The sequence below is a fragment of the Stegodyphus dumicola genome, chromosome 2 (genome assembly GCF_044657685.1).
Source record: "Stegodyphus dumicola isolate Sdum_Otavi_A_Nest chromosome 2, ASM4465768v1".
NCBI classification, from domain to species: Eukaryota; Metazoa; Arthropoda; class Arachnida; order Araneae; family Eresidae; genus Stegodyphus; species Stegodyphus dumicola.
The window spans coordinates 19979796-20003686 of NC_140769.1; the positions used below are offsets into that span (position 1 = coordinate 19979796).

Here is a 23891-nt window from a genome sequence, read left to right on the forward strand (position 1 = left end):
TTTAAGTTTTATGTACAGTTTTGTACTTTTGCGTGCAAAGTTGTTGGAGATATTCTCAAACAAATGTGTTAGCTGAAATTAATTTTTGATGCCTATATTTTGGCCAAAAAGACTTTTTGCCCAAACTTTGGGACCATTTATTATATAAAAATTTACTTTTCTGTGGAGGGTCTTAAAATGATACTGTTTGTTCAGTAGGCCTTAGAAATGTTGTTACATTCCAAGTAACATTGTTACAACATTGTTACTGGAAGTTTTCTAGAAAAAAATAATTGAGGAAATATAGTCTGTTGTCACCTTTTTATGAATGCTTTGAATATGTACAATTGCCAATTGAAAAATTTAAGACAACAAAGGCAGTTTTAAAATTTTAGAAAAAAGCACAATATTCTAAATGTGGCAAACCATTGCTGAATTGTGTGAAAGTTATACATCAGTGTGTCTAAACCTGCATTTGTACACTAGTAGACTTTTTTTATTACTGCAAGTGAAGCAAATATTCTGCTTTGTGTAGCTAATAAGGAAATGGTCTGTCTAAAAATATGGCATGAGTGTAATTGAATTTTGTGCTTAAATTTGGGGGAAAAAAAAAAAAAAATTGAGATGCTTGAAATGTTTTGACATGCTGCATTTTTTCAAATAGGAAATGCAGAAATTATTGTTCTAAAACTGATGTCTTTATGGAATCTCTTCAGTGTTCTTTTTAAGTACTCATAAAGTGTGTGGTGATTGGTTAAAACTGCTCAATACTAGATGTTTGACTGTTGTTTGATTTCATGTGAATGGCCTGTCTACATGGTTGGTTTTCATGATTTTCATATTGTGTAAAGTGAATACAAGCCAATTTCTGATAAAACGTCTTCCATGAAGTCATCCCTTCTCTTAGGCACATAGCTCTCGTGTGCATTACCATATTCAAATAACCTAACCTAAATAACGTAAAAATGAAATTCTGTGTGAAGAATTTTTTTTTTTTTTTTTATGGGGAGGGGCTGGTTATGCAGGGCCCTTAAGCATCTAATTCTGAATTCTGATGGTAGATTCTGAATGATCCAGCTTAAAGTTTTTCAGTTAGCCTTTGAATAAATCAAAGACCACCTTTTATGTAATACCTTGCATTTGTAGATTCAAATGCAAGAAGGGGGCAGGCAAAACTTTCAATCACCTGCATGTTGTGATTTTTGAAAAGGAAAAGCATTTGTTTGTCAGTGATCAGATGCTAGAGTAGTGATAGATGCTGAACATTTGTTTCTTCTTGTAGTGATTATCAAGTAAAGCATATATAGTTTTATAAAACTAAGACCTTTTATTGAAATTTTCTTTTAATAAGAACTGTAATCTATGTGCCTGTTCATTCTAAATAATTTCAGAAGTACCAGGTGGTCATAAATTACTGTGTGTATAATCATTGACAAATAGTGAATGATCCATGCCTGTATATACATACAAAATTATACATCATCTCAAACATTTATTCATATGTGTTAAAATTTTAAACAATTAAATATGGGCTTTTTTAGTTATCCAGTCTCTTATGATGCATTCTTTGCATTAATGACTTTCATAATTCATCATTTAAATTCATCACTGCTGCATAATTTGCTGCTTTTACGAATCATATTTTTCATCATTTTATCATATTTTTCATTTCCTACTTAAGGAAATGAAAAATATGATGCAGATTTATTTCTAGGTCAACTTGATCTCCAGATACAGTACTTAAGACTATTTTAATGTGTGATTATAAAAACAACATTTTTGCAATTAAATTATATGACACAGTCGAACTGTTATAATGAATTATAAAAGACATTACAACAATAATGCCCAAAGTGCTAGGGAATACATGATGAGAGTTTCAGAATTGGCTCAAATAATGTATGAAAACAGAAAAGGAGTGCTTATTAAAGTATTTAAAATTTAGTACAATTTCAAAAATGCTTGACTTGCTACATAATTTGATATGTAATATAAATGGGTATATTCCATAGCTCACTCACTAATTGTCACTGAAAATGTGCCCAATAATTTATAACCTTCCTGTATGATTGTATTGCTAAAGTGTGTGTGTGGGGGGGGGAAATACTGCTGCTTCTTTTGTAGAGTTTTAATAAAAATTTTATTTATTTAGTCGAGGTCAAAATTCCTCTTTAGTACTATTTTATACTGCTCTATCTTTCTCATAATTCTGAAATGGAAATTTGAAAATTTTCAATTAAGTAAAAAAAAATTTTTTTTTGTAATAATTTTTCAGGACGATCCAATTGAAGAGCATACTAGTCATGGGACTCAAGAAGGCAATTTAAAAAATGTTGGTTATCAGAAAGAGACTTGCTCTCAAAATTCAGTTTCTAGCCCTTTGGATGAAAATGAAAATCCATCCACTGCACTTGCAGATGCTAAATCCTCTAAGCAGTCCACTTACTCCTCTAGTAGTGATATCAGGAGGTTTTCTGTATCCATGTCAGATATTGAGCCAGTTACAGTGCCTTATCTAAGTCCATTAGTTTTAAGAAAAGAAGTTGAGAATGTTCTGGAACATGAAGGTGATAACTGTATGACAAAGCCAGAATTTGTAGACCAACATCCCATTATTTATTGGAATTTAGTAAGTCATTATGTTTTAATAGTATTATAATTTATGAACATTAAATATTTATATATCACTTTAAAAGTTTTTAAGAGCACTTTATAAAAACCTGTAGAATTTTTTAAATTATTCTTTTGAATCTTTATACTTGTATAACTTGATTTTTTTAAATGATATTGATCTTATTTTTGGAAAACATTGAACTTTCTTTGTATTTGCTAACAATATTTTGTAATTTAATTTAACAATTATTTAACACTTTTTGTAATAATAATTTCAGTAGTTTTGAAAGCCCCGTATAGCTGAGTGGCTAAATACGCAGAACATTAGTTTGCTCTGTGTGTAGTTCCTAGAGTAGCTGAATAGGCTGCAGCATGGATTTTTCACATTTTCCCATAATGGAGCCTAATTCATTTAGAAATCCTTTCATGGAGGCAACACATGCACGTTTTGTTATTATCTGTTAATTTATCTTTTTAACTTGTTTTAATACTGAATAATACTTTTTGGGAGGGGGGAAGAATCTGTGTATGTACAGTATAATGTAAACAACCACTGTCCTGTTAAATATTAATTTTGATCTAAAATAACAATGTTGAATATATTTTCAGAATTTTACTGTTTATAAATTTAAGTTTACAGATGTGTAATATAATTTTTGTTTATTTACATACTATATAATGCTTAGTTTCTGGTACACATCCTGACCCCTTGCAGTATAATGTAAATTCTTTGATTTTGAATGTTTTAGCAAATTTTCATTACTTGTGCCATAACTGTCCCACGGGTTTTGTCCCCCTCCCCATTTTGGAAGTGTGCAGAGTCCCCTTTCTAAGTGAGGAAATTACTATGTAGTGTAAAACAATATTACATTGTAATGTTGATCTAAATTGCTTGTTAGACTTAATGTTACATATCTTTTAATGAAATTGAATATTTTATTGATTTACTTTTTCTTATAGATATGGTATTTTAAACGCATTGGTGTTTCAAGTCATCTTCCTAGTCTTGTTTTATCTGCTGATTCTATCACTAAAGGAAAACAGGTTTAAAATATAACTCCTTTTAGTTTTTTTTTTTTAAATTTAAAGTTAAATATTAAATTTTAAAAAATTATAATATTAAATAATGATTTACACAAAATTTGTTTTTTACAGATTCCACCACTTTGGCAGAAAGCTGATGGTAGAAATGTATCAATTCATTGCATATGGGATAATGTGAAACTTCATGAAGATATGGGGCAGCCATTTTATTCTCTTTGGGTTCAACAAGAAAATGGTATTTTAATATAAGAAAATCATTCAATTTATCTCCTTCTGTGCTTTTGTGTTGAGCATCTCAGTAGAAATTTTATAAAATAACATAATAGTTATTAGGTATTTTTTTATCTTCATAAGTTAATATGTACATACACATCTTAGTCATAGAAAATATTCTTAGAAAATATGCTTAACAATTTATCAAAAAAATTTTAATATTATTATTAAATGCATGGTATTTTAATATGAATGAATTATTTAGAATTTTATCTTTACTAAAATTATAATTATTGCATAAAAACAATATAAATTTACATTCACTAGGTGAACAATCACCTCTTGTCACTGCACTTCTTACAGATGAACGACAAGCTTCAAAAAAGTATGTTCCGTTTTCATTTTTCAATTAAGTAAATTAGTTTTACCTTTGTTCTCAGTCATTTTGTCACAATAAGACCTTTTATATTCCAGCAAAATAAGTTTTATATACATATATATATATTTGTAAATGTAATAAAAAATGGGAATGATTTATTTAAAATATGCATGCTCAAGGTATCACTTGCAAAATTTTTGGGAGTTGATAAGACTTTCATTGACACCTGGCAATAATCTGTAATTTCTTTTCTTTTTATTTTTTACTAACTCATTCATTTTTTCATTGTCTATTTCTTCAAATGGCAAATATAACTGAGCAGCGTACACATTAAATTTTGTTTTCAAAATAAAATATCTGCTACAAGAGTTTTTTAATTGTTGCAAAAAAAGGTACTTTCTGATTATCTGCAGTCCTGGTTTCAACATATTGTAGAACTGCTATGTTTTTTGATATATTTTGGAATATACATGTGGCAATAGACAATCTGCATATCTGTGCCGCACACATTTTAACCCTTTCCGTACGGGTACGTCATAGACACCACAGTAGCATGTGGTTCGCCTGTGGTGGGTGTGACGTCTGTGTTTTAAAGGATTGTCTAGTCTAATCTGTCTGGCTAGACCTGTCTAATGTATATGTGAAAGTCACATGAAATGAAATTTAAATATTTTTAATTCTAACAGATGACACCCTATTCCCATGGTACCAAGATAAATAGGAATTAGGATGCCTGAACTTTGACCTTGGACTGTTTCATTTGATTCTAAAGGGTAGATAATGGTATTCAGTAATATAAACAAGCGTGCTGAGACAAGCAAGCGTGCTGCGCATGTATATTTTTGTTTATGTTCCTTAAAGTGGCTTTTTGAGGAAAGAGTATCCGGCATAAGTCCAGTTTTTATTTAGTTTCTTCATTTCCTACGTAATATAGGGTGTTCTTTCTTTTGTGTGAATGTAAATTTTTCGAGGGGGTTTGTGTTAAGATGTCAAAGCGAAAGCGATATTTATAATGCCATTTCATCGAAACCCATTTTCCATCTCTAATTCTTAATGAGAAAAAGATGCATTGTTTGCTTTCAAGCTACACTGAGGAAGCGAGCTTTGGGAAAAATATCTTACTTTGAGTGTAAAGATTGTAATACAGGACTCTGCATGTATCCATGCTTCAGAATATATTACACAGAAAACAGATTTTCATCGTAAATATATATATATGTATGTGTGGATGTGCCTGTGTAGGTTTATTGCTTTAAATTAAATATTTTAATCGTTGCTTAACAAATGCTGAATGTTTGTTTTAAAATTCCTCTTTGAGTGTCTACATATATCATTACAGCTGCAAAATTTATTTATATTTAATTCTGTAAATCACCAAGCATAAATATAAATGCATTTTCTGAAATATTTGAAAAAAATTGTGTAAATTCGAATAAAAATGTATCTCTGCCAAATATTTTTAGCAAAATTAGGCTTAGCAATTGAGCACCCGATGTCCAGTGGGGAGACCACGGAAGCCCAGCGCTCCGTCTCATAACGAGAGGCTAGGAGATCAGGCTGCCGTTCAGAAAGGGTTAAAGTACACATCTATTTACACACTTTACTGTCATTTCACTGGTTAGCCATGAAGATAGCCAAAATAACTGATAAATTCAACAAGGAGTAGCCAACTTTTAATGGGGATGGAGAAACTTGGAAAATACCAATGAACTTAGCTAAACAGAAAAGCATTTTTAATGATATCTTTAACTCTTTAATTGGTCAATTTTTTCATCTGAAGTGGTTCTAAATAAAATATTTTTTTCACATAAATAAACACCATACTTTACAGAGTGTAAAAATGCAATAATTTATTTTGTAACTTTCATAATTAGTAATTTTAAATCAATTTTCATTTTACAATTTTAAAACATAATTATTCTTAATTTTTTTTTTTCCCCCTCTGTTACAATATACACACTATAATAAACACAAGTGATGCAGTGGAGACAAATTTACAAAATTTCTCAAAAATAAACTTAGTACTAAAAGCTCTTTTTAGCACTAATTTTTTTCCTCAGAAGTGGGTTTTTTTGGGAAGGGGCAGGGTACAATTTAAAACATGGTGTAATGCAATGTCCTATGTTACACTTAGGGCAAAAAACATGAGTTTCCTTTCAGATTCTCTTTCCATTCTCATTTCTTTTCGAACAACAAATTGCACATTGCCTTGCAGTTATAATTTTCTTATTTGTGGGGCAATAATTTCAATAAAGCATGTTTCTGTCTGTCTTAGAGGATTGGGCTTAGAACCTCAGGTTGTTATGCATGGCACCAATTTCCAATCCTTCTCGACTCGGGGAATCTCCTCGTCTGATCACTCAGTGTTCTTTAATCTACATGTTTATGTACTTGAGAGTGAATTGTTTATTACATCTAATGTGAAAATAATTATTTCATGATACCTCCCAAGAAGATTGTTGCCTCAGATAGTGCTGCAAAGAAAAATAAGGGAGCAATGGCCTTTGAAATTAAGGAAGAAATCATTGATAAACATAACTGTGGTGTAAGAGTGACAGAATTGGCGAAGACTTATGGCCTTTCAACATCAACGATCTGCACTATTCTGAAGAAGAAGGAAGAAATTAAGAAACTTGATGTAGGCAAAGGAATTACCATTATTTCCAAGCACCTGCCAAAACACCTAGAAGCTGTGTGGATTAACGAAAAGCAGTTCAGATCGGTGAAGCTATCATAAAGGTAAACTACGGTTATATTATTTACCAATGTTATTTATTAAAAAAATGGATATTTTTGGGGGGTGCGGAATGGATTAACAGGATTTCCATTATTTTCAATGGGAAAGTTTGCTTCTAGATACGAGAAATTCACTGTACGAGCTCAATGCTGGAATGAATTAAACTGATATCCCAAGATTCCATGGTATAATCCATGAGTTTTCTTTTTTTTGTTATTCTGTATGGACTTGAATTTGTCCATTTGATTATTATGAATTGTAGACAGTAATAAAAAAAATTTAAAAAAACAATTATCCATCAATTTCATCACCATAACTTTTCCTCTCTGTAAAAACTATCTAGAATTTCCCCTTTTTTCAATTTTCTTTGCTGCATTTCCTTTGGTGCTTCTTTCATCTTCAGGTTTAGTGTGCGGTGTGTATCCATTCAACATAAAATAAGTCTGTCTACTAATTCTGGGAGAAAATAGGAATTGTCTATAGAAGCAATAGATCCATCATTGTCAGGACACCTTGTGATGAAAAGCAAAGGATTGATTCTTGTAAAAATTGTAATTGATAACACATACCTGGATATCGCCCAGTATCAAATATTTTATTCCAAATCTAGCTCTTTTTATGGGAATAAATTGCTTCATTCTAGTCATTCCTTATATAGCATAAAGTTCTTGTAACATACCGCATTGGTGTTGCTGTCTTTCTAAACTTCTCGTCTAGATGTTTGATAACTGGTCCATATATTTATCAATTTGGGGCATTCGGGATTTTTTTGATCAAATGCTGAATTATCAGAGAGATATAAGTAGCATTGCATAAGAAGAAATCAGTTATGTGACATTATTTTATGGGAAAAAGGTGTATGCATGGAATATCTCTTTCTCCAGTATTGGTCAGTTCCAGGTTTCTTTACAATTCCTTTACTATATTTAGAACAAAAAATATATGCATCTCTTCCAAATTTGTTCCTTCACAAAATTTACTTCTTGAAAAATGTGTTATAACATTTGATTCAATACACTGTTTAACATACTTATTTGTCTTTTCAACAGTTTTATCCTTAAGAAATTTATCAATGAATATTTCATAAAATTGTAAAGCATCCCATATATCGTCAACTTGCATGTGTACAGATGAATTGCCTGTAAAATTGAACCAAGAGCATATAATTGCCTGTAAAATTGACCAAGAGCATAGGGGGGTCATATCAATTTCTATAAAATTTCTAATAGAACTCAAATTTTCATCAGAGCTGAGCTCACTGCACAAGTAATATTAAGAAGAATCCCAGGCATTTGAAAGACATCTCTGAATCTGTATCAGAATTCAGTTCATCTTCTAGCAACAAAGTATTTTCATCACATTCTTCCACAATTCACTAAAGTGCTCAAGTAGAAAGGTTTCGATTCAGAAGTCTTGCATACAACAGAGCAAAAGTTTCTTGAAGTCTGAAAAATTCCAGTTCAACAAATTAAAAAATGAACAAAACCTTTGATATGGACAAGTTGTACCATCTATTGAAAGGTATTGAAACTAAATCATTTATTTATATAAGCATTAAAAATACAGGGAAATCAAAAAAGGAAACTCAGAAAATATCTATTCCTGTATGCTGTGCAGGCAAACTAGTTGGGGTTAACTTTGAGTAAAATTCCATTATTCAGCAGTATGTATTTACAAGCTCTGTATTCACTGGATATGGCTTAAATTTCAAATTTTTAGTATTAAAATTGCCATTTCATAGTCATTAATTGCAAGTCTGTTGACATAAAAGAAAAGTCTCTGTAAGTCCTGAGAAGATTTTATGAAAAGGAGTTTAAATTATGTTTTGGCTTTGGAAAAAGCATTTTGAAGTGCAAATAAAGGAGTTAGTTACTTAGAAAGTGAAATAAATGCTGACCAATAAAAAAACTGAAATTGTGTTTTATGGACACATTCCTGATATTTTTTGATTGCAGGAGTGTACGTTTGTAGTGAATGCTGACCAATAAACTGATATATTGTGATTGATAGAACCATTCCTAATACTTTTTCATCACAATAGTAAAAATCAGCATTTTTATTAATGAATACTGACTGTGATATGTATTTTGATCTCTGAGTTTGTTTTTTCCCCCAGTGTCATGAAACAAATTCTGGGTCGTCTTCAGTGCAATGATTTATATTCTCCTATATGCATGCTAATGAATGAGAGGAGGAAAGGTCCGGCCAGGAAGCATTACCACAGTATTTACAGGGAAATTCTTTTCCTTTCCTTTGTTGCAATAGGTAGAGAAAACATTGATAACTGTAAGTATATTAAATTCGTACTCCTTTAAGAAGTGTCCTATTTGAGTAGCACTTTCATGTAAAAAGGAAATTATATATTTTTTAGTCATAATTTAACTGCAGCATATCATTAGGGATTTTCTTTAAAAAAATTTTTAAAAACTTGATAAGTATGGAATGAAACTGTATTCTAGTCTATAAATGAATTTTTTTGTATGTTATTTCTGTCAAGAAATGAGTAAGCAAAAACGTTAGTCAAAAGTCGTTAATCCGGACACCCCTAATCCGGAATGATCTATAATCCGGACCTCAAAGCTACAAACTTTCTGCGCATGCGTCAACGCATAATGTGTTGACGCATGCACGTAATACCTTTACGCATGCGTGTACGCATGCGCATAATACGTTTATGCATGCACGTTTAATGTATAATGGACGGTATAAGCTAAGCTAAAATTATCTAATTATCTATTTCAGTTAATGTTGCAGATTGCGTTGTTCCTTGATCTTCGAATAGGATCCGGCTTATTTTTTGCAGACTGTTAGAGCAATTTTATAAAAGTGAGTTGAAACTTTCGATTATGTCAAATAGAATTTCCGATGCTGGGTCTACAAAGGGAAAGCATGTTTCAATGTTCATCAAACAAAAAGTGAATTGCTGCAAAAAATGGATAAAGGCTGCTTCGTTTCTCTAACCATTCCGAAATCTGTTTATCAATTTCACGCTGCTCAGCACGGGGGAAAGGGGGGAACGTCGCGGCGTGCAATGAACTGGAAGTTGATCTGTCAGCACTATCCTTATCTTCAGGGCAGGTGTTTTTATTTTATTCGGCTTATAATTCCTTACTAAATGTAGTATTTCATCTCGATGTACTCCGTCTTTGATATGATTTAAATCAAATTCCTCGTCACTATAAATATCACGAATACAAATCAAATAGTTTTCTGGTTGCAATTTTCTAATTTTGACTATGCATGATGTACGCTTTACGCATGCGTGCGTTGAAAGAAATGTTTAATAAAGTAAACAAATAAATATTAAGCTTTTTTTTTTGCAAATTTTGTTACCCTTTAGATCATAATTGCTCTTTATTTCATAAATTACGGTTTCATATTTTTATAATTTCTGCATGCCATCTTACCAGATTTAAACTGATGATCTATAATCCAGAATCGCTGAAGTCACGACGAGTCCGGATTAAAGACTTTTGACTGTACTGAATTTACTGCACATGTATATGGAATGCTTACATATTTTTCCATTGATCATTTTCAATAATTAGAAAGTATTCCCAAACAATGCAATTTAGTGCCAATAATAAACAAGCATGTTGTCACTACATACTTATAAGATCTCCAGTTTTGTTTAATGTAACCATGATGCTTAATAAGCCAGTTTAGGCTTTATAATGAAGGATATAAGGTAAGAGTTATTTCTCTGGTTTTTCTTGCAGTTTGAAAAAAAAAAAAAATGATACATGTTGGGGACTGCTTTTTTTATAACAGCAAGCAGTTGAGTGCATTCAGAGTGAGAGGCTTATTATGCTGTTCCATATACACAAACATTTTTCTTTAAGAAATTCCATAGGGGAACACTTCATAACTGTTTTGGTAAATGTTACACAGCATACAATGTTACATAGTTTACACAGCACTTTTAAGAAACAGCATTGCCTTTTTGCAAGAGAGGCAGGTGCTCCATAATGTAACATTCTTGCAGGATGGAGCACTTCTGCTCCGATGGAGCACCTGCTATGATTATCATTTGATGGCATTTGAGTCCTCAGTCTCTCTTTTCCACATGAACAACCAGCACAGTCTCCAGACCTCACAGCTAGTAACTTTTGATTAAAGTCCTTAGGTATTTAGTTTTAGCCAAAATTGATAGAAGATCCTTAATTTTGCTTATCAGGAACATTTTCTCATATTTTTGTACCTTCGTTATGAGTGTAAATTAAAATTTTCAATGGATATGAAATGCTCAATGAGCTATAGTGCATCTAGAAGGATACTAATTCAGAAGTCAAACAACAAAAATCAGCGTTATACCTACAAAATTTTCTGAATTAGTATTTATTCGGCGTGTTATTGTGTCTTAATCTAGAAGGATGTATCTGCAAGTTGAATCCCACTATGTTGAAGGTGTAGATATGAGCTGCAGTTCCATGCAGATGATGATATCATATGACTGTGATATAATTGCTGTTTTGGGATGAGAGGTAGAATATATCATTCAAGATCACTACTAAACATGGCTGTGCAAATTTGTTCAAATTTGGAATTGTGCAAATTTGTTCTTGTCTCGGGACGCATGTTACAGCAAAGAATGCTGGCTAACGAGGTCATCAACAGAGGCAGTTCCAGCAGATAAACAATTTTACGAGGGGCGTAGTAATCGGAGTGAAGGGCGGTTTTGGGATGAGAGGTAGAATATATCATTTAAGATCACTACTGAACATGGCTGTAGCTAATATTTAATTTTTGGGGGTGGGCTCTGACTTTTTGGAGTAAAGCTAAGCTGTGACTTGATGAAGTATTTTGGTAATTCTTATATTAGTAAATTTAATCTGTGCGATTTTGGGCAAAAATGATCTAGAACAGCATTATTGACCTTAAGTCGTAAAGGATTGAAACTTGACGTAAACTGTAGACACATTCTTCATTTTTTCTTATTTCTTAAATAGTTATTATTGTTTCTAAAGTTAAAATCTTTTTTCAATTGTCACAGTGAAAACTGGCCAACAAAATCATTAGAAGCTTTTGTTTATTTGAAAAATAATTTGCATCACAGACTGCTGATGCCTTATCTGCAGTTTTGGGTTTGCCATTTTTGTCACCATAGTGACCATTCTCCATTTAATATACACTACCTGACATTGAAAATGCAACACCAAGAAGGAGTGGCCTGAAAATTGTGCAAATTTCAGGGTAGACACACGTCACCAAGTTATGTGAAATGTGCAGCTCTCCAGTGCACGTTTAAGAAGATTATAAGGGAAGGAACACGCAGAATGTTAAATTTTTGTGCCGTTACTTCTGCTAGGGAAATCATCGTGGAAAATTTGTTTTTGTCTCAGGGGACGCGTGTTATAGCAAAGAACGGCACGTTAACGAGGTCGTCAACAGAGGCCGCTTCCAGCAGATAAATAATTTTACGAGGGGCGTGGTAATGGGAGTGAAGGGCGGCTTGTTCCATATGGGGTAGATCTCAGCTAACACGCACCTAGTTGCATCCACAGTCCATTGGCTGTGGCAACAGTGATTGGAACAAGGAAATGTATCAAGTTTGAAGGGTGATTGTGCAGGCAGAGTGACGTCAGCATGCATGGATCTATGCATCTGCCGACAAGTGGTGGTGCACCCATAAGCCACTTCTACCTCCATTCTGCAGCATTTCCAAGACACCCTGGATGTTCCCATATCAACCAGAACCATTTGCCTCCAGTTGGTGGCTAGTGGCCTGCACTCATGGCATCTGTTAAGAAGACTGCCATTAACCCCACATCATAGACGCCAATGTCTTCAATATTGTTGGGTTCGAGCAATGTGGACAACGTAATGGCACAGGGCCGTGTTCTTCATACTTCTGTTTCTCCAATGATAGTTGCTGTGTACAAGTGTGGCATTAGTGTGGAGACAGGTCCAATCCAGCAGCAATTGTGGAATGCTCCACCACATGGCATCATGGTTTGGGGGTCAATTGTGTATGATTTCAGGTCTTCTCTAGTTTGTATTCAGGGCACCATGACGACCCAATGATAGGTAGAGGATGTGCAGAGGCTAGTGACACTCTCTTACATTCAGGGAGTGCTCAATGCCTTATGTCAGCAGGATAATGCTCGACCACACACTGCTTCCATCAGCCAACATGCTCTACAAGGTGTACAGATGCTTTCCTGGCCACCATTCTCTCCTGATCTCTCACCAATCAAACACATTTGGGATGTGACTTGAAGCCATCTGAAGACCCTGCTACTGCAGCATTCAGAAGATGAACTGTGGCAAGTGGTTGACGGGGAATGGAGAGCCATTCTTCAGGGCACCATCCATAGTGTCATTGACTTCAAACCTAGACGTGTTGCTTCATGTCTTGCCGTCCAAGGTGGTCCTACTAAGCTGGTGCTGTTCTTGCTGTATATTATGTACGTCATTTCGAAATAAAGATCATGTATTGTTCGTGGCAGTCTCTTTTTGTTTGTTGAGTTTCATCGCTTTCTGGCCATTCCTTCTTAGTGTTGCATTTTCAGTGTCGGGTAGTGTACCTTGACGAGGTTCGTGATTATCATCTCTATAAAAAAGAACACATTCCTCAATAGAATCATGCGGTCTATTATATCTTTCTAGTATAGTATATACTAAAAGGAAATGATCAGCATTTCATGTACGAGAAGGAATCTGCCATTTAATAAAGAAATTAAATCATTGATAAAAAGATGGAAAATTTATGTGTGATAATAGATTTCTGAATCTGTTGTGGATATTTTACTATGATGTTTTTGGAATTTGTGATTTTTAGAATAATCATTTTTATGTTCAGATTGTTACATATTTCTTTGACTTGAATATATACTGAATGCAGTGTCTGCATTTTGCGTGCAATTTAGAAGTCGAGATTTATATATTACTGCCTGTATAGCACTTGCAATAACTAAATTAGCTGTTTGTAATGATTTTGATAGTGCATAAATGATTTACAAGAATTTGAACACAAATATTGCAATAATGAATTTATACTTATTAACAGACTTTAACAGCAAAATATTTTTAGCTTTCAGCAAATGTTTGTTTGATTTCTTCCAAAGAAGCAACAACTGGTTCAAGAATTTGTTTAAAAAGGAATATAGCTTCATGTCTTTCACCCCACCTAGTTCTGCATAATTTTTTAACTTATTTTTGTCCATTGAAAGAATAAACCTTTTAATCTTTTCTTCTAATACTTTTATGTGCATTTTGGACTTAAATGAAAAAGTGTGCATTTTGGAAGTAATTCCAATAACACTTATGTCTTGAACTTTACAAGGATCATTTGGTTTAAACAATAAGATGCACAATGTGTGTACAAGGCTTTTGGGGTACGTATTTCATGTAATAAATAGCACCTCTTAGCAATAATTGCTGATGCTCCATCATAGTCTTTTCCTCTTAAATGTTGTACTTGTAAAACAAAGCCTCCAATTTTTTTTACAATTAATATGAAAGAGCTTTACCAGAAACAGGAGATTATGTAATTTATCTCCTGTCCTTCCTTTTAAATGTCCTCCCCCCGGTTACTCCCATACTTTATATAAAGGGAGCTCTGTTTGTGGAATGTAATTTGTTTTGTCAGCTGATACAAAAAAAAAAAAAAAAAAAAAAAAAAAAAACTTTTCATTAACTCATTCAATTATTATTATTATTTCGTATAAGATAGCAAAACAAAGTTACTACTTCATTTTATATTTTGGGGCTGGTATATGAAGCACTTTTGCTAACAGTAGTAAATAGTTTTTTAAGATTTTGTCTTCTCAACTGGCTCTAAATCTTAGTAGGCTTCAAAAATTTCCATCTTTCTTCTCTGGCATTTTTAAATTTTTATTGCCCCTTAATTGAATGCCTTGCTGTCCACAAAAACATATGATTTCTATTATAGGTATAACTTTCTTTCTATTTTCCTTTGCCTTTCTTCTTTTTTGTATCTAGTTGTTTATCTATATTTCCTATTTCCTTTTTAACAATTCCTCTAATAGTGCTTTTTATCAGTACTGCTTTTTCGTGTAGTCCAAAAGATTCCAATAGGGTGTGTTAATGAAAGTCCCAATTTTTTCATGTTTTTGTTTACACTCTTCTTCATCAGTTAAAAATAATACACATCGTGAACAACTTTAGCCTCAGAATGAGCAAATTATATAAATTTTTGCAACCATTCATAATGGAAGTGTTTGGTAAATTTTTCTGTATTCTTGGAAATAAAATGTTTGTAATTATTTTTAGGTCTTCAAAAACACTTCTAGCTTTAGTTTTTTTTTTTTTTTTTTTTTTTTTTCTCTTCCCATTATTGTTTAAAAGGCTACATTGTAATCAGCTATACTTTTTTTATTTGATTTGATTCTGGGTTATGACTTGCTTGATAATTAGATTCAGATGTTCTTGTTGTAGGTGAAGATGGTAAAACTACTTTTATATTCTTCCATCTGACTTTCTCTATCCACAAAATGATCAGCTGATGTACTTAATAAAATTTCTCCTAACTTTTCTTTCATACTGTTTTCAGATTCATCAGTCATTGTAATCATTTGTTTCTTGGGAAGATAATGAAATAGATTTTTTACCAGTTAAATTTACTCTTTTCATTTTGATTTCTACTTTCTTGTATGAAATAAAGGAAATATTATATTCATGAAAATTTTCGTGTATCTTATTTCAACGAAAATATCCATTTTGACTGCTATAATGATCTAATTAAATATGCTGATTTTTTTTTCTTGTCTACTTTCAAATGACAGACATTTCAGTTTGTGATTGAGTACTAGAGTACAAGATCAAGAATCAACAAGCTATGGACTTGTTTTGCTGTATCTCTCTCTCTCTTTTTTTTTTTTTTTTAAGTTTTGTAGATTTCAAGTAATCTCAAATAAAAATTATTGGATTCAGACTAAAAGAATGAATAAATAAATTAATAATTTGCAATAAAGCAATTAATTAAGGAAGTACTTCCGCACAGAACCCAGTAAATGTAAACATCGCCAACTTTGGCGATAATAGTTCAAACCTGGTAACCTAGCAGATTCATCCTATTCGCTTGTTCGAAGGTTGCAACCATTCCTCTTGCGTTCATTTTGTTGAGTTATCACTGTCTTAGTTTGCATTAGGAGATTTATATTGTTCTTCTCTTATTTATTATTATTTTTCTGATTTTCCATGTTATTTTTTCTGAATTTTTTAACAACGAATAGATAGAAATATTTTGGTATAATTAAAGAAGTTTTTTTCATCGATAGATGCCGGTTCTCGGCTCGTTAGTTTGAGATCAAAGGAAGAAAATATGGCGGGAGGGGTGAATGCTAATTTGTAACATGGCTGTTCAGGTTGTGTTCTTAGTTATTAACAGCTGTAATCATGCAGAACCATGAGGTTTCCAACCCCTCAAATAATTTGTTTTCGTAGGCCGCAAAAATGTGCGTGTGCATTTTAAATAATTAAGTAATGGTCTTATTTTTATTATTGGTTATTGTCATCTAAAATTATGAGAATAAATCAATTTTTATGGCGTAAAATTTTAACAAGATACTATATTGTTAATGCTTTTTAACAATAACCTTTCAGGGGATGGCAGGTGTGACATAAATAGCTGATTAAATTGAAATAAATAATATTGATTATCTAAGATGACAGAATAGTTTGATGCATCCCCATGGTCATCAAAATTAGCAAACCACTGATGGTGTAAGAAATACAGTTCAAATGACTCTTGAAAAATAATAAAATGTATAAAGTTCTAGTTTTATTAACAATGCTACTGAAGAAAATTTGATTACTCTTGAAGGTTATTTGTATTGCGAAATATATTATGAAAAAGACAGGTATTTGTTTCAACGTAAAATGCTTTAAGCCGTATGCAAGTAACTTGAAAAAAAAAAATTACTGAAAACTGTTTATGTAAAATGGATGTACTAAAGGTCATGCATTCATTAATTTATTACATGGGCATGGCTCTTATCGAAATACATCAATCAACAAGCAAAGTACTTAAAAAAATGAAAAAAAGACACTTATAATAGAAATATTAGTATTATATATCATTTGGAGAAAATACATATAAGTATAATGTAAACATAAGTATAAGAATACTAATTTTTATTTTTTAAATGCTGAATTTTTATTTCCTGTAATGTTTAATATATTGTTTTCTGTGCTAACTTGAATTTAATGCAAATTTATTTTCGTATATCACATTTAACTGGTTAGTTTTACATCTACGTGCTTATTATCTGTGAATTTTTACTACCACTTGCCTACTACCACTTTTTAAACTTGCCATTATGTTGCAATAAAAAAGTATTATATGCATAAATAAATAAGTATTCTCTTTATCATAAAAATTGTAAATTCTGGTACTTTTGAGATAGTAGGCAACAGTTGTTAATCTGATATAAATGCTGGAATAATAACCAGAAATTCTGACAGCCCTTATGTTACTTGAAGATTCGTCACTGCTTGAAAATATAATCATGATTATGTGGACAAAATCTTTCACTAAAGATAATTTCTTTTCCTGAAAGAATTTAACGACAGAAGCTTCATCGTTTGGCAGCTACCAAATTGTAAAATGCATCTTGGTTTGATCCTCCTAGTATCACATGAAAATAGTCTGGATCAAAACATGCTGAGTCATAATGTTTGCTGCACTTCATGATGTAAATCTTGTCCACATTTTAATTGTTGCCTTCTTGATGGAAGATTCTAGCTTCTGCAAATTCTAGTTTGTGCAATCTTAATCGTCAGTTATAGGTACAAGTGACTTATATCAAAATATTTATTTGATGGCAATTTTAAAAGTGATAATTAATATAATATAGTAACTTGTTTTGAGACTGGATAAAGAAACCTATAGCCAGTAATGTCCAAATCTTGCCTTAAATCACCAAAGTCATCTGCATTTCTCTATGTAACCATAGCTGTAGTTTTTCAGTGCCTAAGAACTGCAGAACATTTCATGCTCTCTCTTGTTTGCCAAGAATAGAAAATATTTTATTCTAGAATTTCATAACACCAATTTTGCACAGATGTCTCTCTTTGCCACACCCCCAGCTATGGCTTTGTTTTTCTATTGGCATCTGAGAGGCTGCACAGATTTAGGCATTTAGGGGATTTTCCATATTTAAGCAAAAACATAAGCATGGCACGTGTTTTCTACAAGTGGCAAGACAGCCACAGTAGTGAATGTTCTGAAGGAATTACTAAATAGCGATGACTTTAATATGATAGTCATGTATAGTAGTGCCAACTAACTGGGACTATTTTATGGAACTTTTTTTAAGGTAACATGTAATTATTTTGACTATTACTTGCAAGTACAAAAGCAAAAGTACTGTTATGTAAAGTGTGACAATACATTTACATAGTTTAATTATTTAATATGAAGATTTTTATGTTTTTTAATTTAATTTGTTTATTTTAAAATTTGCTTTTGTGCAGAATTTTCAAGCAGGTTTATACCACTGTTTGAAAAGCAAGGTATACAAAAGTCACCTCTTCACCACAGTTTCATACTTTTGTGTGCAATGTTCTGCAGATTCATAGCTTTCATAATTAAGTATGCGTTGTCTGAAAAATAAAATAAGGGATGGTGAGCATTGTTTTAAAATTACATGTATAAGGCTTTTGAAGCTTGTAAATTAACATGACTGTCTCCATTGTCTTGGGTAAATAGGATACTTGTACTTGTTGAGCAAAGTTCAATTTACTTAGCAGATAATAACTAAAATATACAAAAAAAATAAAATCCAACAAAAATGTATTTATTTGTATTTTCTAAAATTATAAACAAATTATCTAAAAATTAAATAATTGCAGAGTTCCCAACTGTTCTGATTTAGGCGGGAGACTCCTGATTTTTGACCGCTCTCCTGCCAACCCGATTTGCAATATGTTTCTCCCGACTTTTTCTTATTCTTAAAATTTTTCACAATTTTTATTGAACTTGGCTTAATATTTCGTTATATGAACAAGAAAAAAGTGATTTTGGACATCTGAAAGCAATTGAATTTTCTCTAGATTATATCTAAAACAAAACCTTGCGAGTCAAATGAGAATTTCTGCTTTGCGAGTGAGAACATACGTATCCAGGAGCGTCATTCTCCAATAAGCATCGAGCTCCACTGCGTGTCATCTGGCATATATTAGCCAATGAGCACAAAGTAAGCTCAAGGCTGTTATTTGGATGTTCTTTAGTTATTTCCTTCATCTTGTTCTGAGTTGTGTGAGTACACGTGTCTTTGGGAAATAGTTTCAGAAATTATCATCTTTTGCTATGTCTGCGAGAAAGGTGAAATACTCCCGTACGTTTAAAAATAGTTCACAGTTGACTTTCCTTCCATTATTTCCTCAAGGAAATGTAATAAATTTGCGATGTGTACTGTCTGTCATTGCGATTTTTCGATTTTACATTGTTCTCAATCATGTGTGTACACAAAAACACAAGGACAACGCGAGTTGTTTTGAAAAAAAAAGAAAAATGTAATTTTTCTTCGGAAACAAAGGACCAAAACGTTATTAACGCAGAATGTCTGTTCTCTGCCTTTTTACTGGAGTACAACCTGCCGCTGAATGCGTAGAATCACGCTGCAGCTTTATTTAGAAAAGTGTTTCTCAGTAGTGAAATTGCGAAGACATTCTCAATTGTTAAAGAAATGGGTTTGAAAAATAAATCTTTAGTTATTGATTGCATTAAAACAGCTCCATTCTGCCTCTCTACGGATGGAAGCAATAATACCGATTCAAAACTGTATCGAACTGTTGTTTCTTTTTTTAATCCAGAGTCTTCAGAAATTGAGCGCAGTTTACTTTCTGTCCCCACTTTAGAAGGACATTCAACAGGCTTTAATATAGCACAGCTAATTATTAAAACTTTAAAAGAAAATGCAGTCCCTCTGGATAATTGCTTAGCACTTGGTGCCGATAATGCACCAGTAATGGTAGGCTTGAAGACTGGTGTTGCAGGCATCTTAAGAAAGGAAAATTCAGATTTGCAGATTATGAGGTGTACCTGTCACTTCTTAAATTTAGCAGCTGAAAAAGGAGCAGCTTTTTTACCAATAAATGTGGATGAACACATTGTTGATATTTATTATTATCATCTGGAAAGGAGTTTTAAAAGGAAGGAAAAATTCAAACAGTTCCAACAGCTGCATAATACTGAAATGAGAAAAATTTTGAAATATGTGTGTACACGCTGGCTGTCTTTAAAGACAGATCTAGAATCCTCGATCAATGGAACCTTTTTGCATTTTGTAAAGAAGAATTAAATGCTTCGAGAGTTAAGATAAAAGGCTCTATTGAAAGTTATAAAATACCTAAAATAAATGGAGGTGTAGTTACTACTTACATTGTTAAAATAGGTTTGAGAAAAATAAAGTAATTTCCGCACCATTCAGTAATTCAACTGGCAGTTCTCAAAATAATACTGCAAAATATAAGCGTAAAGCTGATACAAATTTCTCTCAAAATAAAAAAAATAAATAAATAAATTGCTCAACAGACGAAACATTTTCCGATTACTGTAAGTTTAGCTAAGCACGAATCTGCCACTGTTCATAAGATTTGTACAAAAACTGATTAAAGTATCTTTTTTTTGTTTTGTTTTGTTTTCTTAAATGATGCAAGTAATAAAAATGTTTTTTATGTGTAAGGTATTTTAGTGTTGCTATCATTTAAGAATTAGTAACTATTTAAAGTTAATTCATTATTAAAAACTATATTTTTATCATTTTGTGAAAAATCTCCTGATTTTTGTGTGTCAGAGGTTGGCAAGTATGTAATTGCATCTGACAAATAACTGTTACTGTAAAATTCTAATATTCTGGCACCTGGTAGTTTGGCATATATCCAATATAAATGCTGTCAGACTAATTTTTATGAACTTAGATAACTAATAATGTGCTGTTTGGAATATTTAAGTAAACTTATAATAATTATCTGAATTTCAGAGAAGAATTAACGGAATGCATTTTAATAGTTATTTTAAATATTCTATTAAAATCATACACCTTAAAAATCTGCTTACAAAATTATTTTCATATTAGGTATATATTCAAACAGAGTTGCCACACTACCTGGAAAACCAGAAAAAGTCAGGGAATTCGAAAGTGACCAAAAAACTCTGGGAAAATTCAGAGAAATCAATTATTTTAGTCAAAATCTGGAAAAGTCGGGGTATTTCATATGGTGATCCAAAAAAAGCAATTTTTTCGCCAATGTGTGAAGCTATCACTTTCTTAGTAAATTATGTATCATCTGAGTATTAATCGGGCAGCTGACATAGAGCCAATTTTTGCAGCTCTAATTAGATTGTCTTTTAGAAAAGTAAAGCAAGTTTCCAGTAACCTCAAGAATCAAGAGACTTGCATGTGCATGTGCAGTGCATGTTGAACTAAAGAAAATACCTTCCCATTCTCGTCTAAAACAAAATCAATTTAACACATCGAACTGGTTAACAAAATCAATTAGTATATGGTACACATGGGATTTGGCGACATTATGATGAGCAATATACGGGTCATTTTGTTGATGGCAACAATTTTCAAAATCGTACCAACGCTGTAGTGTATACTAGGATTTTACTGCAAAATCTTTTAAACTTTTTTTTTTTTTTTTTTTTAAATAAATGCTTTATTTGTCATTTTGAAGTAAAATAAAAAAATAGCAATCAGTCATCTAGGCTAACCGTTTAATATAACTATAGTCTCCAAAATATCGTTGATTACTGTAATTCAATTTTTAAGTAATTTATTTTAATGTTATTCATACCATTTAATGTGGCTTCTTCCCTCTAAATTTATTATTAGTTAATAATACTTGCAAATTTCAGGCAATTTTCTCTGGTATAATTCTGAATTTAATTCTAGCAGTATGATGACATACTATCACGATAATGCACATATTTTTTGCTTAACTATGCTGCTAAATAAATATAAAATACCTGAATTTATTTTAATATATCATTAAATAGATTTCTTTCTTTTGTTTAGCTGCAAAATTTTTTTAAAAAGAGACAATTTTTTTTATCCAGGTTGGGCAGATTCTTATATCAGTCTTCAGCGGAGAAAACAACTCCTATTATAGTTATAATAGCAATGCTTTGGTTATTGTATGTTATGTATGTAATAAATTCAGGAGCAGGAAGCAATGACAAGGAAATTGGAGGTGAATGCAGATTAAATCTTCAGTTTTATTTTGAGCAACATGTTGGTACTACACACAATTCGGTACATTAAATGTGCCTGTTCCAAAAAGCTTACATATTTTATATAACTTTGTAGCAAGAAAGTAGCAGCAGACAGACGGCAGTGTAGCTAGGCCAAAGAGTGGAAAGCAAGTGTGTAATGTTCAGGATGAAATCTCAAGTCAGACTGAGTTAGTTTTGGTTTTCAAAGCATTTTGATTGGATATTTAATACTGCTCTAAAATTACTATTGGCTGGTTGGGTTTTAGTTCCATTTACATCATCATAATTATGTAAGAATCATATGACATAGAATAGTGTACATCATCATAATTACGTAAGAATCATATGACATAGAATAGTCTCAAAATAACTCAGTGCAGAGAGGGGTTACTATTTTTAGAATTGAGCAGGGAAATTAATTTACACTGCTAATTTTATCTTTTACATATTCTTTCTTTTTCTTACATATTCCCTCCCCTTTAAGAAGAAAAAGGCATAGCGACAGAGAAGCCTTTTTAAAGCGAAAGCATTAAAGCACTAGCAAATGAAAAAACATAAATAATAAATTTTTGATCCTGTAAAAGTATAATTTTTTAAATATCAATTTTTTAAAATAAATTCTTAATTTTCAGAGTCCTATTGAATTTTCCAGCATTTCAGTCCAAAAGTCTTTTTGTTTGAGAGTTCACATAATCGTAATTCTTCAGAACAGGTTCTTGTTATTACAGAACATCACGAATTAAAACTTTTAAATAATCATTACTTATAATTAAATGTAACACACATAAATATTTATGATACTAATTTCCATATTGATAAATTATATTTTAACACCATATAATAGGAGTAACAGTTTCAGAAATTATAGTTTCACCGTTATTATCTTTCTTTTGCTATTCCTTTATTTTACCATACTGGAAGGCCTCGTAATACTTCTAAACAAACATATCCATCAATAGGGCTGTCCTCTTGAACTAACTAGTGTGTTCTCTGCACTGGTGGCCCAGGTGCCTAGGCAATTACTTGAAAAGGCCTCCGTTCCTTGCATAAGGTAACTGGCCTTTGAGAACTGCACTAATACATTCCTCAATAAAAAAAAGTATAATAATAATAATATAAAAAAATTACACACACTCATAAAATGAAAGCCTCCAACATTATCTTACATGAAGAGGGTAAAAGGAACAACTGTACAGAGGTAATTACAGGCCTCTTAGGAACCAGTACACCCTCATCATACTCTATATTTAACATACAATCACCTATAAATTTTAACATGCATTTACCATAATTTCATATTACTTATCCATTCTAATTTCACTTATATTTTACATCTACTTCATTTTTAGAATAATTATAAAATTCATATTCAAAATTTTCAACAAAATTTCAAAAATATAAAAACTTATCTTAATAGCCTTCCCTAAAAATAATTAAAAATCTAAGAATTCTTTACTCGCTTTACTAAATTATTAGAATTCAAATTTCTAATATCGTTAAATTATATTTTTTCATATCATAGTGTTACATTTTTAATATCCAATTTATTAAGAAAAAATATCAGTTCCCAATGGAGATTTAATTATGCAAAAGCGAGTATAATTTTCTTACGCCTACTTCAAGTGTAAATTTAATCCTATGACTGTAAAAGAACAACCTAATTTATTCACATAAGAGCCATATTAAGATATGCAGTTCAATGACCTTGAAAGCACTGGAGTGATTTTAAATATCAGCAC

At 31.7% G+C, this 23891-nt stretch overlaps 1 protein-coding gene across 3 annotated transcripts in view; it reads left to right on the forward strand.

Annotated features, from left to right (window-relative positions):
* Nucleotides 1-23891, forward strand: part of Crag (DENN domain-containing protein Crag) — a 171639-nt gene that overhangs the window by 133777 nt on the left and 13971 nt on the right. For all 3 annotated transcript variants that reach the window (XM_085810501.1, XM_085810503.1, XM_085810502.1), the window contains 5 exons: nt 2255-2608; nt 3553-3636; nt 3748-3871; nt 4177-4234; nt 9082-9251. In XM_085810501.1, coding sequence (XP_085666627.1) covers nt 2255-2608; nt 3553-3636; nt 3748-3871; nt 4177-4234; nt 9082-9251 — 790 coding nt within the window. The remainder of the gene's footprint in view (nt 1-2254; nt 2609-3552; nt 3637-3747; nt 3872-4176; nt 4235-9081; nt 9252-23891) is intronic.